We start from the raw sequence: 21344 nt of genomic DNA, 5'->3' as shown, positions 1-21344 counted from the left end.
GTAGCATATGTGTGTGGTGATGTAGATGTTTAAGATGTGACCTTGATGTGATTTCATATAATGTTATATGATATGGTTAAAAAAGTAGGATATAGGATTGTTAAGATTTTTTATGATTTGATATCAAAGACTTTTTGTTATAATGGCTAGTGTTATGATAATGCCTTTTTTGTGAAAAAGATAAAATATATGATGGGAGAAGATGAATGCATGTTTATGTGGAGCATGAGATTGATGTCTTAAATGTGCTTGATGTGCATTTATTGTTATGTCATGGATTTAAAAATGATAACGTAAAAAGAATAATTTGAGTCTGATGTAGAATTTGATGCATCAAATGTAAAAAATAGGCTAGGCATGTACACTAATTTGGCTTAGATGAACCTAATTTTGATGGGTCCCATGACAGTAATGACATGTTAGGAGATGATTTTATAAATGTTACTATATTTGAGAAATATACATATAAGGGTCATGGTGAAAATAATGATAAAGAGCTTTTATGGGAGTTTGAGTGGGTTTCGAACAAAAATGATGAAAGGTTTCGGGGAGATTAAGATAAATTTGAAAAAGTTTAAAGTTAAAAAAAGAAAAAGAACAATATAGGCATCAATGAAATTCCACCTGAATTACAGTTTGAGGATTTGATACAAAAGATAAAAAAAAAAAAAAAAAGAGAAACTAATAAGAAAATCAAACCAAGTTTGGGTAATTAAGTTGAGCAACATCCAAAATATGAGAATGACACTGAGTATGTTATCTTTAATGATATTGGCAATTATAAGAATGATTCAGATTCAAAATTAGTGAATAAGAAAAGTAAGAAGACTTATTTTGATCTTTTAGACATAATTTTTAGGTCAAAGCTTGATATAATATTCAATGATCTTAGGCAATTGAATGATGCATTAATCAAGTATATGATTGCTAAAAGGTTTGATTTAAAGCTGTTTAGAAATAAGAGACATAAGACAATGGCTGTTTGTAAAGGGAAGGCTTTGCCATTTGTAATTCATATTGAAATAGATAATAAATATGGTTTGTTCAAGCCAAAACTTTGTAAAGTGAGCATGAGTGTACTATTACATTCAAGAACTCAAAAGTAGACCATAAAGTCTTAATAGATCACTTTCTTTTTAAGCTTAAGGTAATTATAGACTTAAATTGTATTGAGAAGCATTAGGTGTGTGTAATAGAGCTAAGAATAGAGCTCAATGAAATAATACTGGTAGTTACCAATACGAGTTTAACACATTGTTTGATTTTATTACTGTTTTAAGTAAAACAAAGTCAAAGGCTAATGTTGACCTGATTGTAGAATGATCTACTCTTAAGCATAGACCTAAGTTTTTAAGGTTTTATACTTACTTTGATGCTTTGCAAGAAAGATTTGTTAAATATTGTAGGCCTTTTATTTATATAGATGATTGCTTTTTGAAAGGATCCTAAAAAATTAGTTGCTATTAGAAGAAATGCTAACAATAACATGTATTTTAAGCCTGAGCATTGATGGAGGTAAAAAATAAGTTTACATAGAAATAATTTTTAGATAACCTAAAAATTAATCTTTAGATCATATATGATGATATATTTACTATAATAAGTGACATGCAAAAGTTTTGTTTTTAAATCACTAATTTCTTTGTTTATATATATATTTCATTAAATTGGTTTCTATTTTAATTTTCTTTTATGTTGTTTTATAAGGTTTATGTGATGCTATGAGTATGTCATTCCAAAAGTTGAACATAAATTTTGTGTTAAAGATTAGTTTGCCGTAAAAACTAGTAATTTGTACAAGTAGTTTTAGACACATAGGAATTAAATAAATTAAAGGGTTCTGCATTGACAGACATGTTAAGAAAAAAATCCAAGACATCGGTCAAAAGCTTTTTTCTAATATTAGATCTTTATGTGATATGATAGATAATAACATAACTGAGGCATTTAATGCATGTATTATTCAAGTTAGGTAGATGCTAATAATTTCAATGTTTGAAGAGATTAGGCATCACGTGATGAAAAGAATAGTAACAAAAATGCATATAATAAGTAGACAAAAAATTTGTCCAAAAATTTATAAAAAGATAGAAAAGAATAGGGAACTTAATGTATTCTATCATATTGCATCAAATGGTTAAAGGGCTATGAGGTTCAATATCATAAGGATATATTTATGGTTAACATTTATGAAAGGAAGTGCAAATATAGATTATGGGATCTCATTGATGTACTTTGTCCACATGTAATATGTGTTATCCTATTTATGAAAAAAAAAAGGTTGAGGATTATATGGCAAATGTGTACAAGAAAAACATATATAAAAAATTACTATATTTGTGTGCTGCTAGTAATTCTTAGATATAAATTTTGGCTTGCAACAAATATGAGAGAGATCAACTAGCCATTGCCTAAAAGGTTACTTGGAAGATCTTGAAAAAATAGAATTAAAGATGAGGATGACAAAAACTTGTCAAGTAAAAAAGTAAAATTAGGTGTTAAATTTGTTTTAAGGTTGGTCATAATTCAAGAAAATGTCTTGATAAAAGTAATAAAAAAAAACATAAGTGTCATTATGATTAATTTCTTTTATTTTGGTTATGTTTTTATTCTATTCAAACTAATAAAATTTCATAATGATTAGCCCCGAGCTTTTTAATAACTGCATGCTCCCCAACATGATTAGCTTATATCTTCTCAATAACAACATTCTCTCAAATATGATCAGTCTTTAGCTTACCAACATGATTAGCTCTTAGCTTCATAGCAACAACAAGCTTTTAAACATATTCAGCTTCTAATTACCCAACATGATCAACTCTAACCTTTTTAACATGATCAACCCCAACAACCATAAGCTCCCAAACAACAAATGAGAAAGGATAAAGTTTGTGAAAAGTTATGTGCACCTAAAACTTGAGAAAGAAAAATCACAAAAGGAATGAGATTTTATGTTAATGAAAAAACTGGTTTGTAGATTTTAAATGTAAGTTAAACAATGTTTTATAATCTTTATGTTTAAATTTAGTCAAATTATGCAATTTGTCTTTATACTTATATAAAATTTAAACTTTAATCCCTATACAATAATTTATAGAAATTAGATATTTATACTAGTTTAATTTAACAATATTCGTTCAACTGATAATAGTGTTACTTGATTCCCGTTAAATAGTTTACGTGGCCATTGACCATGCTAATGTGACTGTTGACTATGCTGACATGGCCGTTGACCATGCTAACGTAATATTGTAAGAGTAATATTGACTTACAACGTGACAATTGAAATTGATGAAATCAATTGTTAAATTATGCAAATGGTTCTTGTGTTCATAAAAAATTTGAGATTTAGTCTTTATACTCACATGAAATTTAAAATTTAGTTTTTGTACTTACACGAAATTTAAATTTAATCCCTTTAATATAAAAAATATTTTGAATTTTTTTAGTTTTTTCAAAATATTAAAATTTAAAAATATTTTAGCTTATCTAATATATTAGTTTTTATTATATATAATTAATTATTAATAATATCATATTAATATTATTATCATTTATATTAATCAAATATAATATTAATAATTTAAATTAATATATCAAAGTTGATATTATTTTAATTAGTATAAATATATCATAATGAGAACTTTCAATTTTTTTGGCCTTCACAAAAAAAATACTTATGTAAATAATTAAGTTTAAGTATAATTTAATAGTCTTTTAATAAGACTAATAATATGAAATTAATATAGTAAAAATATATTGAAATAAGAAAAAATTTATTAAAAATAATATAACTAAAAATAATATAATTTATAACTAAACACATCTAATATTTGCTGAAAAAAATTTTAGAATAATTAAAAAAATAAAATTTTTGCATTTTGTGAGCATTTAACTTACTTTGAACTATAAAATAGTTGTAATGATTTGTAAAGTTTTGGCCTAAGAAACTTAGATTTTTGAAAATCATTTTGGTTGAAACAAAATTTTTAGTTGTAATATTACATTTCTACTTTAAATTTGTGCTTTCCTTTGTTACTAGAAATTATAAGATGTTAGAGATTTTGTGGTTTAAAGTAAGTCAAATGCTTATAAATGAGAAAATTTCATAATTAAATTTTTTTTATTATTTTAAAATTATTTTCAACAAATATTTGATGTATTTAGTTATAATTTATATAAAATTTAGTTATATTATTTTTAATAAATTTTTTACTTATTTTAATATAGTTTTACTATATTAATTTCATGTTATTAGTTTTGTTAAAAGACCATTAAGTTAGATTCAAACTTAATTATTTAAATAGGTTTTTTTTTCATAAAGACTAAAAAAATTAAAAATTTTCAGTATGATATTTTTATACTAATTAAAATAATATTAACTTTGATATATTAATTTAAAGTACTAATATTATAATTGATTAATATAAATAATAATATAAGGACTATGATATTATTATTAATTAATTATATATAATAAAAGCTAATAAATTAGAGGAATTAAAATATTTTTAAAAATTAAATTTTGAAAAAAACTAAAAAATTCAAAATATTTTCTTATATTAGAAGGATTAAATTTCAAATTTCATGTGATTACAGAGATTAAATTTTAAATTTTATACGAGTATAAAGACTAAATTTTAAATTTCGTATAAGTATAAGGACCATTTGCATAATTTAATCATTAATTTCATCAATCCTAATTGCCACATCAGCATGGTCAACAATCAAGTTAATATAGTCAACGGCCACATCAGCTATTTAACAAAGATCAAGTAACAATGTTATCAATTGGATCAACATTATTAAATTAAACTAGTATGGAGATTTAATTTCTACAAATTATTATATAGGGACTAAAATTTAAATTTTATATAAGTATATGGATTAATTACAAATTTGACCTTTAAATTTAAATAGTTGTCTTACTTTCAATAATTTTACTATATTTTTTCTAAATTAGCTTGAACTAAAAAGGCTCAACTTTAACTTCATCTAGTAAAAAGAAGAGTGCCTCAAGTTCCAATGCAATAACAATTACCTATGTCAATAATGCCCTCAAGTTCCAATGCAACAATAATTGCTTCTGTCAACAATAAGAATGTTTTTGATGATCTAAAAATTATGTAAAGTTGAACCAACTAGTTTTTCAAAGTGAGATGATTTGTTATTTTTTATATTCTAGGGTTTGATATTATAAGCTTTAGATTGATTCAATTTATGTGATGTGCTTTTCAAGACCTAAGAGATAATTTGTTGAGAAATAAGAGAAAAAGACAAAATAGAGAACTTGATGAGTGCACTGTAAACTACTTAGCACATAAGAAAGCATGTTAGTGAACTAGAAGCCACAAAAGCCACAAGACCAGAAGCCATAGAATAAAAGGCCAAAGAACATAAAGCCAGAGATATCTAATCCAAAAAAAAAAAAAAAAGCTAAACCCCAAGCCATGAAGTTACATTTTTAAAAATTGTTTGGAATTTTGGATGACAACTTTTAAAGATTTTAAATATGTTTTTACAATATTTAGTTATGTATATTCCTATTCTTTTTGTTGTGTTACTTTTTGTATAAAAAAATGACTTTTTTTAGGCTACTTAATGAGCTATAAATTGGAATTGAATTGCAACTCTGAAATTTTATGTTATTTTCTTTCAATATAATAATGAATTTCGTTGAAGTTTGGTATGTTATATTTTTTCTTGTAATGATGGGTTTTAAAACTTGTTTAGGTGATTTGGATAGTAAAGGTAAAAAAATCCTTTCTTTTTTTCTTCATTTTCCATTGTAAATTATCTAGGGATGAAAATGAAATATTACAAATTTTTATGATTTTTTTTTTGTTTGAGTGAATGAATTAAAACAAAAGAACTATTGAAATGGATGAATATAAGATTTGCAATAGAATAGAGATAATTGTCAATTTAGAGGTCGAGGAATGTTTTTTTTTCTTAAAGAAAGTTGGTTTTATTTAAATGACTAACCAACTTTTTGTAAGATATAACATATACCTAATTGCAAGTCACACTAACAAAACATACTAGGAATTTATTGATTCACCCTTTACTAATTAGGATACAAAAATATTATAATTAGTTCATTTCACTGTAAATAAACTACAAATCTACAACCTGATCACAAATCATAGCCATAACATGCCAACATTCAAATTAAGAAAACAATCCAAGACCGTAACAACCAAAATTTCTAGCACCAAGTCATCATTTTGTAAGAGATAACCTAATCTTTGTATGTTTTCTTTTTCATTTGCAATATTTTCATCTCAATCCTCAACTCCCTATTTTTAGCAAGTATTTTTTATTTTTAATTTTCAATTATAATAACTCATTTGCATATTCAATCTCTGAGGTATGTGAGTCTTTTGTTATTTTCACTCATTAAAAAAATCATATTCAAATCCTTACAATAAACATATATAACTCATTAAATTAAATCCAAAATTTCATAATCCTAAAATTACAAAGCAAATATTATTAACAAAATACCTTTTTAAATCTTCCACACCCATAAATTTTTCTCTTTAAGTTATTGGAAGTAGTTGAGGTTTGGATTGGAGCCTTTTTTCCATAAAAACAATGTTAAGCTTCTTGATTGGTTTAGATCTTGAATGGCTTGAGTATCGACTCAACAAGGGTGATTCCTCAATTGTAAACTTACTTTTTTCATTTTTTTCTTGCATTTTGTCATCTAAAATTTTAAACTCAAACACTTAAAATCATAACCCAATAATTTTCTCAAAATTTAAGTCTTGGATAACACCAAACACTATCCCAATTTCACTAACATCAAACATCTAAAATCCTAGCAGCTCTTACAATAGCTTTTACAATTCAAGAAAGAAATCAAAGGTTTCAAAGAAGAATGATTAGGGATTTGGGTTTTTTAGTTGTGTTTTCAATTTTTTAAATCTTTTTACTATTTATTTTTTTTTTAATTTAAGTAAAAAGGAATGGAGTATACCATCTTTTGATTATATTATAATAAGTGGCATGCCATGTGTTATTTTTTGTTACCACATGATATGCCACGTAAGATTTAATATGATGATTGCATTATTGATGTGTCTTTTTTTAGTTTATATGTAAATTTATTATTGAATAACGTCTCAATACCATTTTGAGTTAATAATATTAGTATTGAGTATCAAATTAATTAGTAAAAATATTATTCATATACTAGATTAGGATTTTTGAATTCAGGTATAACATTATATATTTTATTATTATTCAAGAATCATTCATGATATTAATATTTTTTTTAAAAAAATTAATATAAGGATATAATTGTCAATATAATATTCGTTGGGGGTATTTTAGATGTTACATAGTCAAATTAGAAAGGTAGTCTGTGTGTTTTCCCTTTTTGCGGACAGGGAAAAAAAATGTTTGAACCATGGGTTGACCACATCCAACATTTCTTTCTTTCTTCCCTTACGCATGTGCATCATAAAATTCCAAATCTAATTTTCTACTTCGTCATCATCTTGGCTGCCTTCAACGCTTTTACCGGTGCCAAGCCTAGCAACAAAAGAAAATATTTAAAGAAATAAAATCACATCAACTGAAGCAATAGTTTCGCCGTTGCCCGCATCAGGTCTCGATTTTCCCGTTTGCCACAATTTGGTTTTTTTTTTTTTTTACGATTTTCATTTTAATTTTCCATTAAAATTACGCCCAACTCTTCAAGCTTGAATAATTTTTATCAGCATTTCTCAACCAAATCTGATTGATCTCCCAATCTTCTTTCTTTCTTTTTTTTTTTTTTCGTTTTTTATTAATGTTTAAAAATATAAAAGTTTGTATTTATTATTTACTAATAATTCAATTATCTGTTTGTATTTGTGTGATTGATGGTTTTAGTTTATTTATTTATTAGAAAACTATTCAATTTTGGGCTCATTTTATTAACATAGGTCGGCATTATTGTTGTATTTTAGTCATTTATGATTTTAATTGTAATCAATGAATTATGATTTTACTTTCTATCATTTCGTTTTACTTTGCTGAAAGTATAAAAGAATTCAGATTCAAGTTGTTAATGAACAACTGCAGGGTTGAGGTCTTTGCTTTAGAACATCATCAACTGCGATGGAATCAGCTGCTTTAAACTTTGTTAATGCCACTTTAAATTGGGTCACTAAGGCTTTGGATGCCCCTTCTGCACGAGCTGTAGTGTTTGGAGTCCACATAGGCGGTACAATCATGAAATCTTAATTACATGATGCTATCTTTTCTGCCATTTGTGCAGGACATGTTTATTAAATTTAACCTTTTCGAGCTTTGATTATAGGGCATTTATTTGTGGAGGTGCTTCTTTTGGTGGTCATTCTTTTTCTGCTTTCCCAGAAAAGTTACAAGCCTCCTAAGCGACCTTTAACAAAGAAGGTTTGTTTTGCAATTCTACCGTTGATAGATACTGCTTCATGTTTATGTGGGCGGGGTTACAGTTGTGAATTTATTAATGTGCTATATTTCTATTAAATATTTCGTAGCTAGGATTTCACTCCTTATGTTATTTGGACCAGAATGTTTAATGATTAAAAGAATTTTAATTCATGATTATAGTCTGATTTGTGCTGCCATATGTGAAATCTTACTGCCATTCAAAATCATTTGACAGCTTCTCAAATCATATCCTTTTTGAGTCTCATTTGATTAAGGACTATATCTTTGAAAGCTCCAATTATAGGAAGCCATTCTTTACTCCTTTAATATGTGTAATCTGCAATCTAGCTTCACCACTTTTTATTCTTTTTACTTGAATCAAATTGTTCTAACGTTCTGCCATAAATTTTATTTCATTAAATAAAAATTTCCAAGTTTGCACGTGCACATCATCATGGGATTGTCGGAGGGTAGCCATATACACTTTTAACTTTGTGGTTGAGCTTAAAATTTTCTGCTGAAGTGTTTGATTGATGGTGTGTGTTGGATCAAGCCCTTTTGGTGTTTGAACAATTGATTTGTTTTTCACTCTCAGATGGTGGTGCATGTGTCAGATTTTAACCTTGTATTGTTCAACTATTCTTTTGGTTTTTGAACAATTGATTTGCTTTTTACTTTCAGATAATGGTGCGTTTGTGTCAGATTTAACCTTGTATTGTTCTACTATTAATATGCTTTCTTCTTGCTTGTATTATTTTAGTTTTCCTTATTATTTGTTTTTATTGCATCAGTCTAATATTCTGAAAGGTCTCCCCAATGTCTGTAGGAAATAGATGAGCTATGTGATGAATGGGTCCCAGAATCTCTTATTCCTCCTATTACAGAAGAGATGCTGAGTGAACCCCCAGTGTTGGAAAGGTGAATATAATTGTCATCTTTACATAATTTGAATTGCATTTGACTCTTGAAAAAAAAATTATGGTTCTTCTTACATGTATTCCTTTCCTTTGTTTTGAAAATTTGGAAGATATGCATTTCATCCAAATCTTGTTTTCATTTTTTTTTTCTCTCCCAAACTGAATGGATTTTCTTTCCAATGTGGCTTTTTCCTTCTTCTGTTTGTCTTTACTCACTTCTCCAATTTTCTTTTCATTTGGAATCATACTTATATAAATATTCCTTATGTTATCTTTACCAATAGATGCGTTGTATGGGAATTTTATAGAATTTTGGTCACTACTGAGATTTGTTACATTAGTTAAAAATACTTAAAGTAAATTCTTTTGCAAGATGTCCTCGCTTATGAGTTGATCTTTATGCAGTGCTGCAGGGCCCCATACAATAATCAATGGGAAAGAAGTTGTGAATTTTGCTTCTGCAAATTATCTTGGATTCATAGGGCATGAGAAGTTACTTGTGAGGAATCTGTCGCTATTATTGTCTATTCTTCTATTTAGTTAGCAGATTAAGAAACATAGAGTAAATTACGAAAACCACTATTGCTAGATAGCATAATTACAATCCTCTCCTAGTTTTCCTTGAAACATAAACTTTCCCTCTTGAAGCTTCCTTAGAATATACATTTACCTTGACTAAATTGTGTTTATGAAAGGTGTTAAGTATTATTTAAAAAGTGGCTTCTCAAGAAGCATATATTTTCTGAAAACTTAGGGTAAGTTATAACTACGTTTACAAGGGTATTTTTGTAACTAAGCCATGAAATAAAATGTGTTATTTCAGCAATCATGTACCACTGCACTGGAGAAATATGGTGTTGGTTCTTGTGGTCCTCGTGGATTCTATGGAACAATTGGTAAGCATAATTTCTGAAGCAACTTTAAAAGGTGTAGTTTCGGAGGTTTCTTTCTAAATCTTCTATAAGATCAAGATTTAGGTTGTGACAACCTTCTTTTGTTCAGATGTCCACCTTGATTGCGAGGCCAGAATAGCAAAGTTTTTGGGAACATCTGATTCCATCCTCTATTCTTATGGGCTTTCCACCATGTTCAGTGCAATCCCATGTTTTTGTAAAAAGGGTGACATAATTGTTGTGTAAGTAAAAGACTTTTCATTGCTTTAATTGGTTTCACTTATGGATGTTATCCTGAATTTGACATGGTAAGCTATGGTATGGATAACTTGAAGAATCTTTCTTGTATCCTACTGGGGCTTCTTTTATGAATTAACTACTGGATCAACTTATTAATAGATGGTTTTCACAAGCTGAATTATAATATGTTTTGTATTGGGCCTTCTGTTACATGAGGGCCAGCTATTTACCATATTATTAAAACTAAACTAATTAATTTAATGCATAGTAGAATTATAAAACATTTTTTAAAAAATTATTTACTAAAATACAAATTTTATGAATTTAATGTCTTGTCTTCAAATGTATGCTCTTGTATGTGTTTACACAGATGCATCTAGTTCTTTATATTATCCTTTGTCCAAAGCTAGGAGTACCTTGCTTTGAGTTTTCATGGTTATTTTAATGTATAATAGTTTCTGTCCATTCTAAAAGTGGTGGTGTTTTATTTTCATTGAAAAGCAGTTGGAATGGAAGGTGAAAGTGCTTTAAAAAAATCCCCTTGCCTTTTTTTTTTGGTCAAATTCCTTTTACATGTTTAACCAGCAGTTTTGCATGAAACTTTAAGAATGGATAATCTCATTGAGGGAAAGATTGGTGCTGCATGTGTATGAATAATGCTAAGTTAGTGGATCATCTTTTGCTTTATTATTTGGTTGATAGGCAGTTGTGGTACTAGTGTCTTCTTTTTTTGTTGTGTCATAGCTGATTCCCTGTAGACCACATTGTTGTATGCTTGGAAGAAAGTTTGGAGGAAACCACATGAAGATTGAGGTTTAATGCCCTTTGTTTGATTTGTTTATTTGGTAAGAATGGAACTGCTGAAATTTTAAAGGGATAGAGCCTTTTTTCTGAGGCCAAAGTTGCTTTTTGAGTTGCTGTCCCTGCTTTTCAGTTTTCCTGTTATTTTTTCTGATCTTTTAGGGACTGTATATGCATGTGTATGATCTTTCTAGTCCTTGTGTCTTGTTTCACTGTTCCTTCTTTGTCTTAGCATAAGTTTGTGGCTTTACTGTTAATACTTTTTTAGAAAGTTTCAGCTGTAGATTTGTATCTCGTTATTATAAATATTTTGTTTGTGCTCGGTTATCCAGGGATGAGGGAGTTCACTGGGGAATACAAAATGGCCTCTACCTTTCTAGAAGCACCATTGTTTATTTCAAGCACAATGATATGGAATCTCTAGAAAAAACTCTTGAGAAAATTACTGCAGAGAATCAGAAGGCTAAGAAATTGCGGCGCTACATTGTGGTCGAAGCTGTGTATCAGGTATGTTAATTTCATGTACATAGAAGCTTTAACGATTTGTATCTTTGGTGTGCCTCCATTGTCCATAAATAGCCATGCCTAGGATTTGACTAATAAATGGAGCTCTTGCCATGAGTCATTGGTATAAATAAGTCTACTGTATTTTGATGAAAACTCATACAAGTTTGTGACTTGGATATGGTGGTGCAAGTTGCCTTCTTAAATGGTTTTTTAAATTGTCAGCATTAGAATATTTCTAAAATGTTTCTGACAAGAAATATGCATAGCACTAGTTTGTAAGGTTGACGTGCTTGTGGCATTGCATGCCATTGCTGTGGCCTTTGTACATACATTTCTAACACAATCTTCATGCATAATTACAGATCCATCACAAAATTCTCATCTGAACCATGCCCATCTTTTGTTTGTATGTCAAATTCGGAACAAATAAGATGAGCACTAAGGAAATTGCTTAGGCCTACATCCTTGTGAAAGAAAATATCATCCTTTGATCATCTTAGGGAATTATTTGCACCATAAAGTCATCTTTATTGTGAAGCTATTTTTCCCTTGTTAAGGATTAATTTAGCTGTCAAATTCGGGAACAACTGATTTCATTGAAATTGACATTCCATGTGAAAGGTGTTTCACCTGAAGTGCATGTTGGAATGTCATGTTTCTTTTTTGTAGTCATAAACCATTTTCTCACTATTTGAAGTACATAATTGTATAAACAATCAATAGTCATGACCTGTTTTGCTGTTGCATTTACTTGGTTTTATATGTGTTTAATTGGTTATTTACCTTCAATAGAATTACTGGAAGCAGTAATCATCAACTATAGAAGTTTCAAGTTCATTTTCTATTCTTTACTTGAGCTTTTTTTTTATGCATTTTTCTGCATACATGCGACATGTACATGCATTTATCATACCTATATGTGTTCCTTAGGAAGCTTCTTTTTCCCGGTTGAGAAGCACTTTAGCTGTCTATTTCTGCAATTGTTGATGTCATGGAAATTGAGGTTCTGTGCAAAAGATGTTTCACCTGAAGTGCATAATGGAATGTCATGTTCACTTTTGTATTCATAAAACCATCTTCTCACTGTTTCTAGTTTACCAATCGCATGATCAATCAATAATCATGACCTTTTTTGCTGTTGCAATGACTTATGTTTATATGTTTCTAGTTGGTGATTTTCCATTAATAGAATTGCTGAAAAGCAGAAATCTTCAATGCATAGAAGTCACTTAACTCTTTCAACTTAAAGATATAAGAGCAGTTATATATTTTTCTTAGTATTTCCTATTTGTGGTATTTTCCATGATATGCATTCATTTGATCACACCATCCTAAAGCAGAGTTTGTGAAAATACTTTGGTACATATAAAGACTTGGAACCAACCTTGCAAGGCTCCTTTCGAGGAAAAAACTATGAGGATTAATGGATCAAAAGTGATACCTTGTAGTGGTTGGTTTAGTTCAGTAAATCATCTCAGTTACTGTATCTGATGTTTTGATGGTTAAATATGTAGAATTCTGGTCAAATAGCTCCTTTGGACAAGATCATCAGATTGAAAGAGAAGTATCGCTTCCGTGTTTTATTGGATGAAAGTAACTCATTTGGTGTACTTGGCCATTCAGGAAGAGGTCTCACTGAATACTATGGGGTTCCGGTGTGTTCATAAAGTTATTTTTTGTGGTGTGTTTAGAAAGTTAGTTATACTTCTATTGATGCTTTGATTCTGTTGATGATTAATGGTTGCATGTATTGCAGATAGAGAAGATAGACATTGTTACTGCTGCTATGGGGCATGCATTGGCAACAGAAGGAGGATTCTGTACCGGAAGCGCTAGAGTCATTGATCATCAAGTATGGGGACGTTACACTATGACCTTCTAGTCTTGTTGAATATTGGAAGTTCTACCTAGTTTTTCTCTTCATAACCATTATTTTTAACAGAAAGTTCTTCTAAGTTACTCTTAAAAGGCTGTTGTAATTCTTATCTGTGGCAGCGGTTGAGCAGTTCTGGATATGTTTTTTCTGCATCTTTACCACCATATTTGGCTAGTGCTGCAATTACTGCTATTGATGTCCTAGAGCAAAATCCTGATCTGACATCAAAGCTGAAGGAAAATGTTGCCATTTTATGGAAAGGTTGGTTTTGAGCTTACCATTAACTTTTTTTATATGGTTTTAAGAATTTCCTTTGTTTCTGTGATAATACTCATGTTTTGATTTCAACTACTCTATGATATATTTGCCAAGCTCTGGGTCTGCTAAGAGCTAGTTTGAAAACAAACGTAAAAAAAATGCTTGGAGATTTGGTGCAAAACTGAAGTCCTGGTGCTACTAGGAAGCTGATTAGAATAGCATTTGGTTCTATGATTCTGTTAGACAACCAATCATAGTTACCAAGAAACTTAATAAGTTTAGAAAGATACATAACACATGTTCAGGGCTCAAAAGATTACTGTTAGTTGATAATTATGGCAATCAAAGTACATTAAAAAGGTGTAAGTGCTCTAAGGTCTGTGAGCAACAAATAACATTACTGGAATCCTGGTTTGATTGGCATGGAAATATTAGATTGGAGTACCTAGGAATTGTATTCAGATCAGGATAGCAACGCAGAATACTGAGGTACTTGAGTCGCAGAAAAGTTTTTAGACAATTGAAAATATGCAAATCAAACCTTGAATTGTTAGAATATGACCTCTAGTTACAGCAGCTTAGCATTTTGTTTCTAATTGTATAGAATGGATAATCAAGAGACAAAAAGGAGGAGAGGATGTAAAACCATGGGGTTTGTTTGAGAATCATACCCAATCACCATAACAGACAAGACTTTCAAATTCTAATATAATATTAACCCTCCCCTTTGGCACTGTAAACATGTACGCACACATGTCAAGCCCATACAATCCATGTTAGGGTTCAAGTTAATTAGATTTATAGTTCAATTTGGACTCAATTAAATAGAATAATACTACTTCATCTCTCAAAGATGGCCTTGTCTGAATCTAAAAGTTGATAAATATCCTTATTGCCTAAAATGGCAAAACTGAATATGCCAAGCCTAATAACTAATGTTCTACTAACTAGTGGCGGATCTTAACATATAATTTTGAGGGGGCCAACTAATAAAATTATATATACTTTATATTATTTTTCCTAAGATGTATTTTATCATCCTTATTAATATGTGTGTGTGTGTGTGCAAACAATATACTAATAAAAACATGATGAACTCATAAAATTATAAAACAAAAATATTACTATAACAACATTATACTTTTAACAATAACAAAATTTACAATTAATAGTAGAATTACTAATTACATTATCTTTCAATAATTATAGAAATTTTCTTGAGTCTTTTGGTAATTTAAAATTGAAATAAAAAAAATATGAATAAATCAATCATTAAATATTATATCAAAATAAGAAAACAAATATATTTTTAAAAGAATGAAGATAAAATTTTGAAACTAAAAATTATGATGTTTTTCTATCCTTTTGTAAAATAGTTCTAATATAATCAACATGTGATAGAGATCTAAAATAAAAATAAAAATGATATGAAGAGGAAAAATTTTAGTAAGCTAAATCTTCTTTTCCCCATATTTCCTAAACTTTGGTTATCCAAAAAAAATCTCCTAAACTTCGATCTCCTTTTATCAAGAAAAAAAAAAAAAAGAAAAACACAGTAATTTGGTATTTGGTTGAAAACTTGAATAATTTTGAAAAAGTTGAAATGTTAATTTGACTTATATTAAGTTACTTTGATTGTGTTTTAAAAACTTGCGACAAATCTCTTAATTATTAAGAGTTTGCTAATAATAATTGTTGAATATAATAGATAAATAAATATCAATATGATTTGAATATCTTTTAAATTGCAATGCATAAAATTAAATTATAAAACACAAAAATAATAAAATTAACAATTTTAGTTTAGAAGACCAATTTCACTGTATTTAACATAAACATATATACATGCATTTCAAAAATTTGGGAGAGGCCCCCACAAGGTCCGATTAACAACAGCCCATGCTGCTAACCTCATACTTTGTTTGTATATCAAGGTCTTATGAAATTCCTGTAAACAAGGGTTCTCAAAATTTTGTTTTATTGGATAACAAATTGTAGAAATTATAATCTGCACAATGTAGAATTGCATCACACCTAGTCTAAACAGCGCTAGATTCTTTAGGTTAATTTTAGTTTGGCTTTTAAGTATGATTTATGGTATAATTCCTACTTTTTTGTTTCTTTTTTTCCTTTGGTGCAATGGGTCTTGAGTATATAATGTGCAGGACATAGCAGATGTTCCTATAATCAAGGCAAATAAAGTATTTCATGTTTGCTTTGTTAGTAGAAAACAAGCTTCAGTTGGGGTACCATACATTGATTGATAAAAATTTTCTCTATTATCGGCAAATGTAAAAATTACAATTGATGTTGTAGAAATTAAGATATTATTAAAATTATAGAAATTAAATTAGGAATATTGTGATTTATATTAGTAAAAATTTGAGAAAATATTATTTAGATTCATGTTGAGCTGATAAAAGTTAAATTTAAAATTAGTTTACTAATCAAGATTATAGTCTATAGCTCTTTTTCTAATTTATATTATTGTCTACAATATTAGCTCTAAGATTTTTTTTTTTTTAAATTATTTTAAATTGAACTTTTCTTTGTTGATGGAATAATCAGTATACTCTTTAAAATGATAATTTGATTCAATTCATAAATTTAATGATCACAATCTAATATTTATATACTTGATACTTCAAAAGATTATACATATATATATTCATCACAAGATTGTCTCTTCAAACTTTATTAAATGTTATGCACTTCTATGATTATCGTACAAATAGTTAGCATATTTAAGTGTCATGTTAATTTTTATAATTAGAAATAATATGAATAAATGATATTAAAACATAAATAATATAATAATACATGATATATGATTTCTTGAATTGAGAATCAAAATTTAAGGGTCACAAATAAATATAATTATAGATTCACACTATCTAAAATTTAAATTATAGTGAAATGTATTTATTAAAATGTCATTTCATCCAAATTTATTAATTCCCTATTGTAATTCATAATTTATATAGTAATAATTAATAATATAAAAAGTGTGTGATTTGATTTAATAAAAAAAAGAAAACAATAATGAAATAACACATTATACATAAAGTAGTCAAATAAACAAAATAATGACAGTAATAACACTAATAATAGAAACATAGTTCGAAATTCATAAACACAGATTTTAACATATGTTATATGAAAACAATACAAATTTAGTACATTCATTAGATCATTTAGTTGGATAAAAGGATTATTATGATAACAAAATGTTTGATTTGTGCCAATAAAACCAAGTAGAGAAAATAGAACAGGAAAAAACTAAAATCTAAAAAATAATGAATTGGAAATAAACATCGAAAGACAAAAAAAAGTACATGCTCGAAAAAAAAAAGAGAAAATAAGGAAGAAAAAAAACTGGGAGGCAAAATGTGGGTACTGTTACAGTAACTGTGCCTTTGTGAGAGGTGACACCGTTACCAACAGTGTCACTAGAACCTTACTTTAGAATATAGTATAATTTTATAGTTTGATATTCTATATTGTGATTGACTTTTGTCCACATTATACTGTTTACCTTTTTTCTTTTTTTTCCAATTAATTTTGAAGCTAAAACCATCTGTCTTTTTCTCATTCTTCTGTTTTTTTCTGTCACCTTTATATTTTCTTGAATTTCCTGCCCTTCTCTCCCTAAAAATGTCATATATGTCATTTGGTTCTCTAATAGTATTGATTTGAAATTTAACGAAGGAAACCATAAGGTAGTAAAGTGCCATTTTTTAAGCCTCGTGTACAAGTTTATTTGACCTTTAATCATCAGATTTTTTTGTATGTACCTTTTTCTTTTTCATATTCTATTAGTTTAGAGTTTGAAAAGTAATTTTGAAAATGAGGATAGTGAAAATAAAAGTCTTGCAACATGTGTCCAGGCAAGTTAAAAAGCATTTGACTTGTCTAGTTGATTATTAGACCAAAAATTTTCAATGTCAAGCTAGGACACCTCCTTGCCCCCCCACCCTAACTCCAACACATATTAGAGTGAGGAAAAGAGAATAGGGTACATCACACATGGCTGTAAGCGTTCTTTCAACGTCAATTCTCCATTTTCTAAGATATATGAAGCTCATATCAGCACTTTTGTTAATAGAAGTTGATATTTTCTCATTAACTATACAGCATGCCAACATCAGATAAGAAAGCACCTTGGTGATTTACTTGGTGTATTTATTAAAAAACATTTTTCCTTTTTCCTTTTTGTGAAAATCAAACATCTTGTCATGGGAGACTTCCTGATATTTTGTCATCAACTTGTACAACCTTAGAAGTTGACATTGGTAATTTACTTCATGGTATATCCATTTAAAATGTTTACAAAGTTAAACATTTTGTAGTCCAACGTTTCACTTTATAGATAATAGCTGATACTGTAAGAACTAAGAGTGCAGACAACTTTATGGTGATTTTTGTGTAACTGACCAAACCATTTCCGGTTCTGGAACTTGTGAAAATACAGGATTGTCAGATATCCAGGGGCTTTCAATATCAAGCAATCCGGAATCACCTATTGTTTGCCTTGGACTTGAAAAATCAACGGGTTCAGTGAAAAGTGATCTCCAACTCCTTGAAGACATTGCCGATCGAGTAAGTAGACCATTCCCTTGCTTCATCTTAGTAGAGTCCTATGGTTGATGGATGCCTGTATTGAGTTTCATCTCTTGATTGTAAACATTTACAGGCTTTGAAAGAGGAGTCCATATTTGTAGTGGTTTCAAAAAGATCAACACTTGATAAATGCCCCCTGCCTGTGGGAATTAGACTGTTTGTTTCCGCTGCCCACTCAGAATCTGACCTGCTCAAGGCATGTTCATCATTGAAGAGAGTAGCAGCTGCGGTGCTGAGAGATCAGATTCATATGTGATTGCTACTCATGTAAAAATCTTTTTTTTTTTTTTTTGAAGACTTAGTTTTTAACTGCATTGGAAGATTTTCTCGTGAAATTGTCATTTTTTTCTTAATTAATTTAGTCACAAGAAAAAATTTTTTCACATGTAACTACAATTTAAGTGTTTTACTATTTAAACTTAAGTTTGCAATCTTTTCAAGCTTTTTTATTGTGTTACTGGTAATGATAAAATTATTTACTGCGTATTTTTTTGGAGCACGCTGCTTGACCAATAGTTATCAACAATTTTTTTTTTTTAATATGCCCTCCAAGCATTTTATAAGCCAAGTCGATATATGATTTAAAGTTTAATCTGTAAATTAGATCGAGATATGATTTAAAGTGAAAAAATAAAAATTGTTTTTATCCAAGCAGGATTTAAAATTGATTTTTTTTAATATTTTGTTTATTATTTCTAAATCAAGTTTTTTTTTTTTTTTTTAGCAAAGATGAAATTATGATCTTAAAATGGACATCGATTTTAAATATATAAATAAATCAATGATGGTTTTTAATCAAATTATGAATCTTGTCATTAAAACAAATGTTGAGGGATGAAATCTATATCGCTCGCAATCGTGATTATCATGATGTTTACAATAAACAATTTGAAATAACAGTGTTAACAACCTAGATTTAGTGTTTAAACTACCAATTTAGCCTGGTTCATAATATAGCTAGCCAAAAATATTAAAAATATATTTTAATTAGATTTAATAATTTAATAATTTATATGGTATTTATTTTATATCAAATATATATAATATAAAATTTGTAATGTTACTATTCATATTTACATGTCAAAATCAAATTAAATTTTTTGGGTTTTTTTTTTAAAACTCAAAATTTTGTCAAAATTTAATCTGTCATATTTATGTCTTTTTAATGTTGTTTTCCTTTTAATATCTATCTTAATTTTTTTTTATAATTTTATGGAGTGTGAATATTTGGATTTATATAATTTAATTTGTAAACTTTTAAATATTTATTCTCTGTACATTATCAATTTCATGTCTAATGTCAATTACAAGAAAAAAAAAATTGAACCCACAACGTGGGAACGGGCAAGTTACTAATTTATAAAATAATTGTAATTAGAAAACATTTATAAAGTATCCAATTCTGAAAATTACTAGAAAGGTCCAGCCGCTTGCCTACTTAGCGCAATGACCAATGCATAATAGGTTGAAAGCATTTTTCATCTTCATATTTTTTATATTATATATATATATATATTTGTATATATATTTAATGAATATTTTAAATGAGTATGATAATTCTTATGTCCATAACTATTTTTTTAAAAAAATTAATTTTTAATTTTTTTAAATTTTTATATTGTACATTTATATAATTTTTTAATAAATATATATTTTTAAAATATAAATGTATTAGTTTTAATTAATTTAAAGTAAAATTTATATTATTAAATAAAAATTCATTTATTAAATATATATAAATATAAATTAATCAATGTGTCTAGATTTGTATATATGTGGCTTTTTATCTTTGAAAATTTAACTTTACTAACACAATAAATTAGCTGAGGATCTAAGGAAATTATAAATTTACTTCATTCCTTACTTGGCATATCTAATATTATGAATTCCGTAAAATTAGAAAACTACATAAATTTAATTTCTTTAAATTTCAAGAAATATTACCTCACCATTTGCCATACATGCATAGCGATTCATTTCTACATTACTTTAATGTAATGTTGGTAATTTAACTTGCATTGATCTATTCTTCTAATATCGAAAGATTTTATTTATAATGCACAATGTCATATTACATTATTTTAAAGACCATCCCCATGCAATTTATATTGTGTCATATTAACTTTTAACTAATCACAAAAGTAATTTTACACTTTGTGTATGGCTTTACATACATTAAATATTTAATTATTTTTATATATTCTATTGTGCAATCAATATTTCTTTATTTAATATATTGTTGTATCCATTATACAATACTAATTCCATTTAAAATCATTCTAACATAACGAGATTTGGAAAAATTCACTTTGCATTTTTTATAAAACTCTTATTCTCGAAATCACTTTCACAATGCTTTTGTTTTTATATCAAAATTTGCTAAACAAGAATCCTATGCTATTTTTAATTTGTTCTTGATCCGTACCAATCATGTCATCTTCATATGATGACATTTTTATCGAATTTACTATAAAAAAACATTTAATCATATCATATATTATATGATATCATAAATCAAAATTACTTCATCGAATTTTAACGATATCATTACTTAAGAGTTTATTAAGTTTAAAAATGAACTTAATTAATTTACATACCTTTATAATGTTGTCTTGGAATTAATAACCTTTTAGGTTATTTCATATGCACCTTTTTATCTAATTCACCTTTTAGAATCATGTAAATATGACATCCTTTGGTGAATTAATATAAATGCAGTAAGTAGTCTAGCCATTTTAGTCTGGGTAAGGTTTATATGCACTAGAATCATTTTATATTTGTGTAAATTCTCTTCACAAAACATGGCATTTGGCTTTAATCTTGTAT

At 27.8% G+C, this 21344-nt stretch overlaps 1 protein-coding gene across 2 annotated transcripts; it reads left to right on the top strand.

Annotated features, from left to right (window-relative positions):
- Window positions 1–7374: 7374 nt before the first annotated feature.
- Window positions 7375–18962, top strand: LOC111278890 (long chain base biosynthesis protein 1-like). Of its 2 annotated transcripts, XM_022865626.2 has the most exons (13): window positions 7375–7615; window positions 8074–8215; window positions 8312–8406; window positions 9233–9324; window positions 9729–9822; window positions 10147–10219; window positions 10326–10458; window positions 11590–11764; window positions 13279–13419; window positions 13521–13616; window positions 13760–13901; window positions 18370–18497; window positions 18592–18962. In XM_022865626.2, exons 2-13 carry the CDS (start codon window positions 8110–8112, stop codon window positions 18772–18774), a joined length of 1458 nt encoding a protein of 485 aa, XP_022721361.2. In that variant the 5' UTR covers window positions 7375–7615; window positions 8074–8109; the 3' UTR covers window positions 18775–18962. The 2 variants fall into 2 exon arrangements, with proteins under 2 accessions (XP_022721361.2, XP_089620621.1); XM_089764495.1 differs by lacking the exon at window positions 13279–13419 and having other exon boundaries at window positions 7387–7615.
- Window positions 18963–21344: the final 2382 nt, after the last annotated feature.

This window comes from Durio zibethinus, chromosome 8, assembly GCF_047325235.1.
Source record: "Durio zibethinus cultivar Kanyao isolate XHJ-2024 chromosome 8, ASM4732523v1, whole genome shotgun sequence".
NCBI classification, from domain to species: Eukaryota; Viridiplantae; Streptophyta; class Magnoliopsida; order Malvales; family Malvaceae; genus Durio; species Durio zibethinus.
Note: the sequence above shows the minus strand (reverse complement) of the source record. Positions and strands in the feature narration are given on the sequence as shown.

Coding starts and splice junctions, on each gene's coding strand:
- LOC111278890 (XM_022865626.2), top strand. CDS start 8,110: ATGGAATCAGCTGCTTTAAACTTTGTTAATGCCACTTTAAATTGGGTC. Junction 11,765..13,278: donor TGGTCGAAGCTGTGTATCAG/GTATGTTAATTT, acceptor TTAAATATGTAG/AATTCTGGTCAAATAGCTCC. Junction 18,498..18,591: donor TTGAAGACATTGCCGATCGA/GTAAGTAGACCA, acceptor AAACATTTACAG/GCTTTGAAAGAGGAGTCCAT.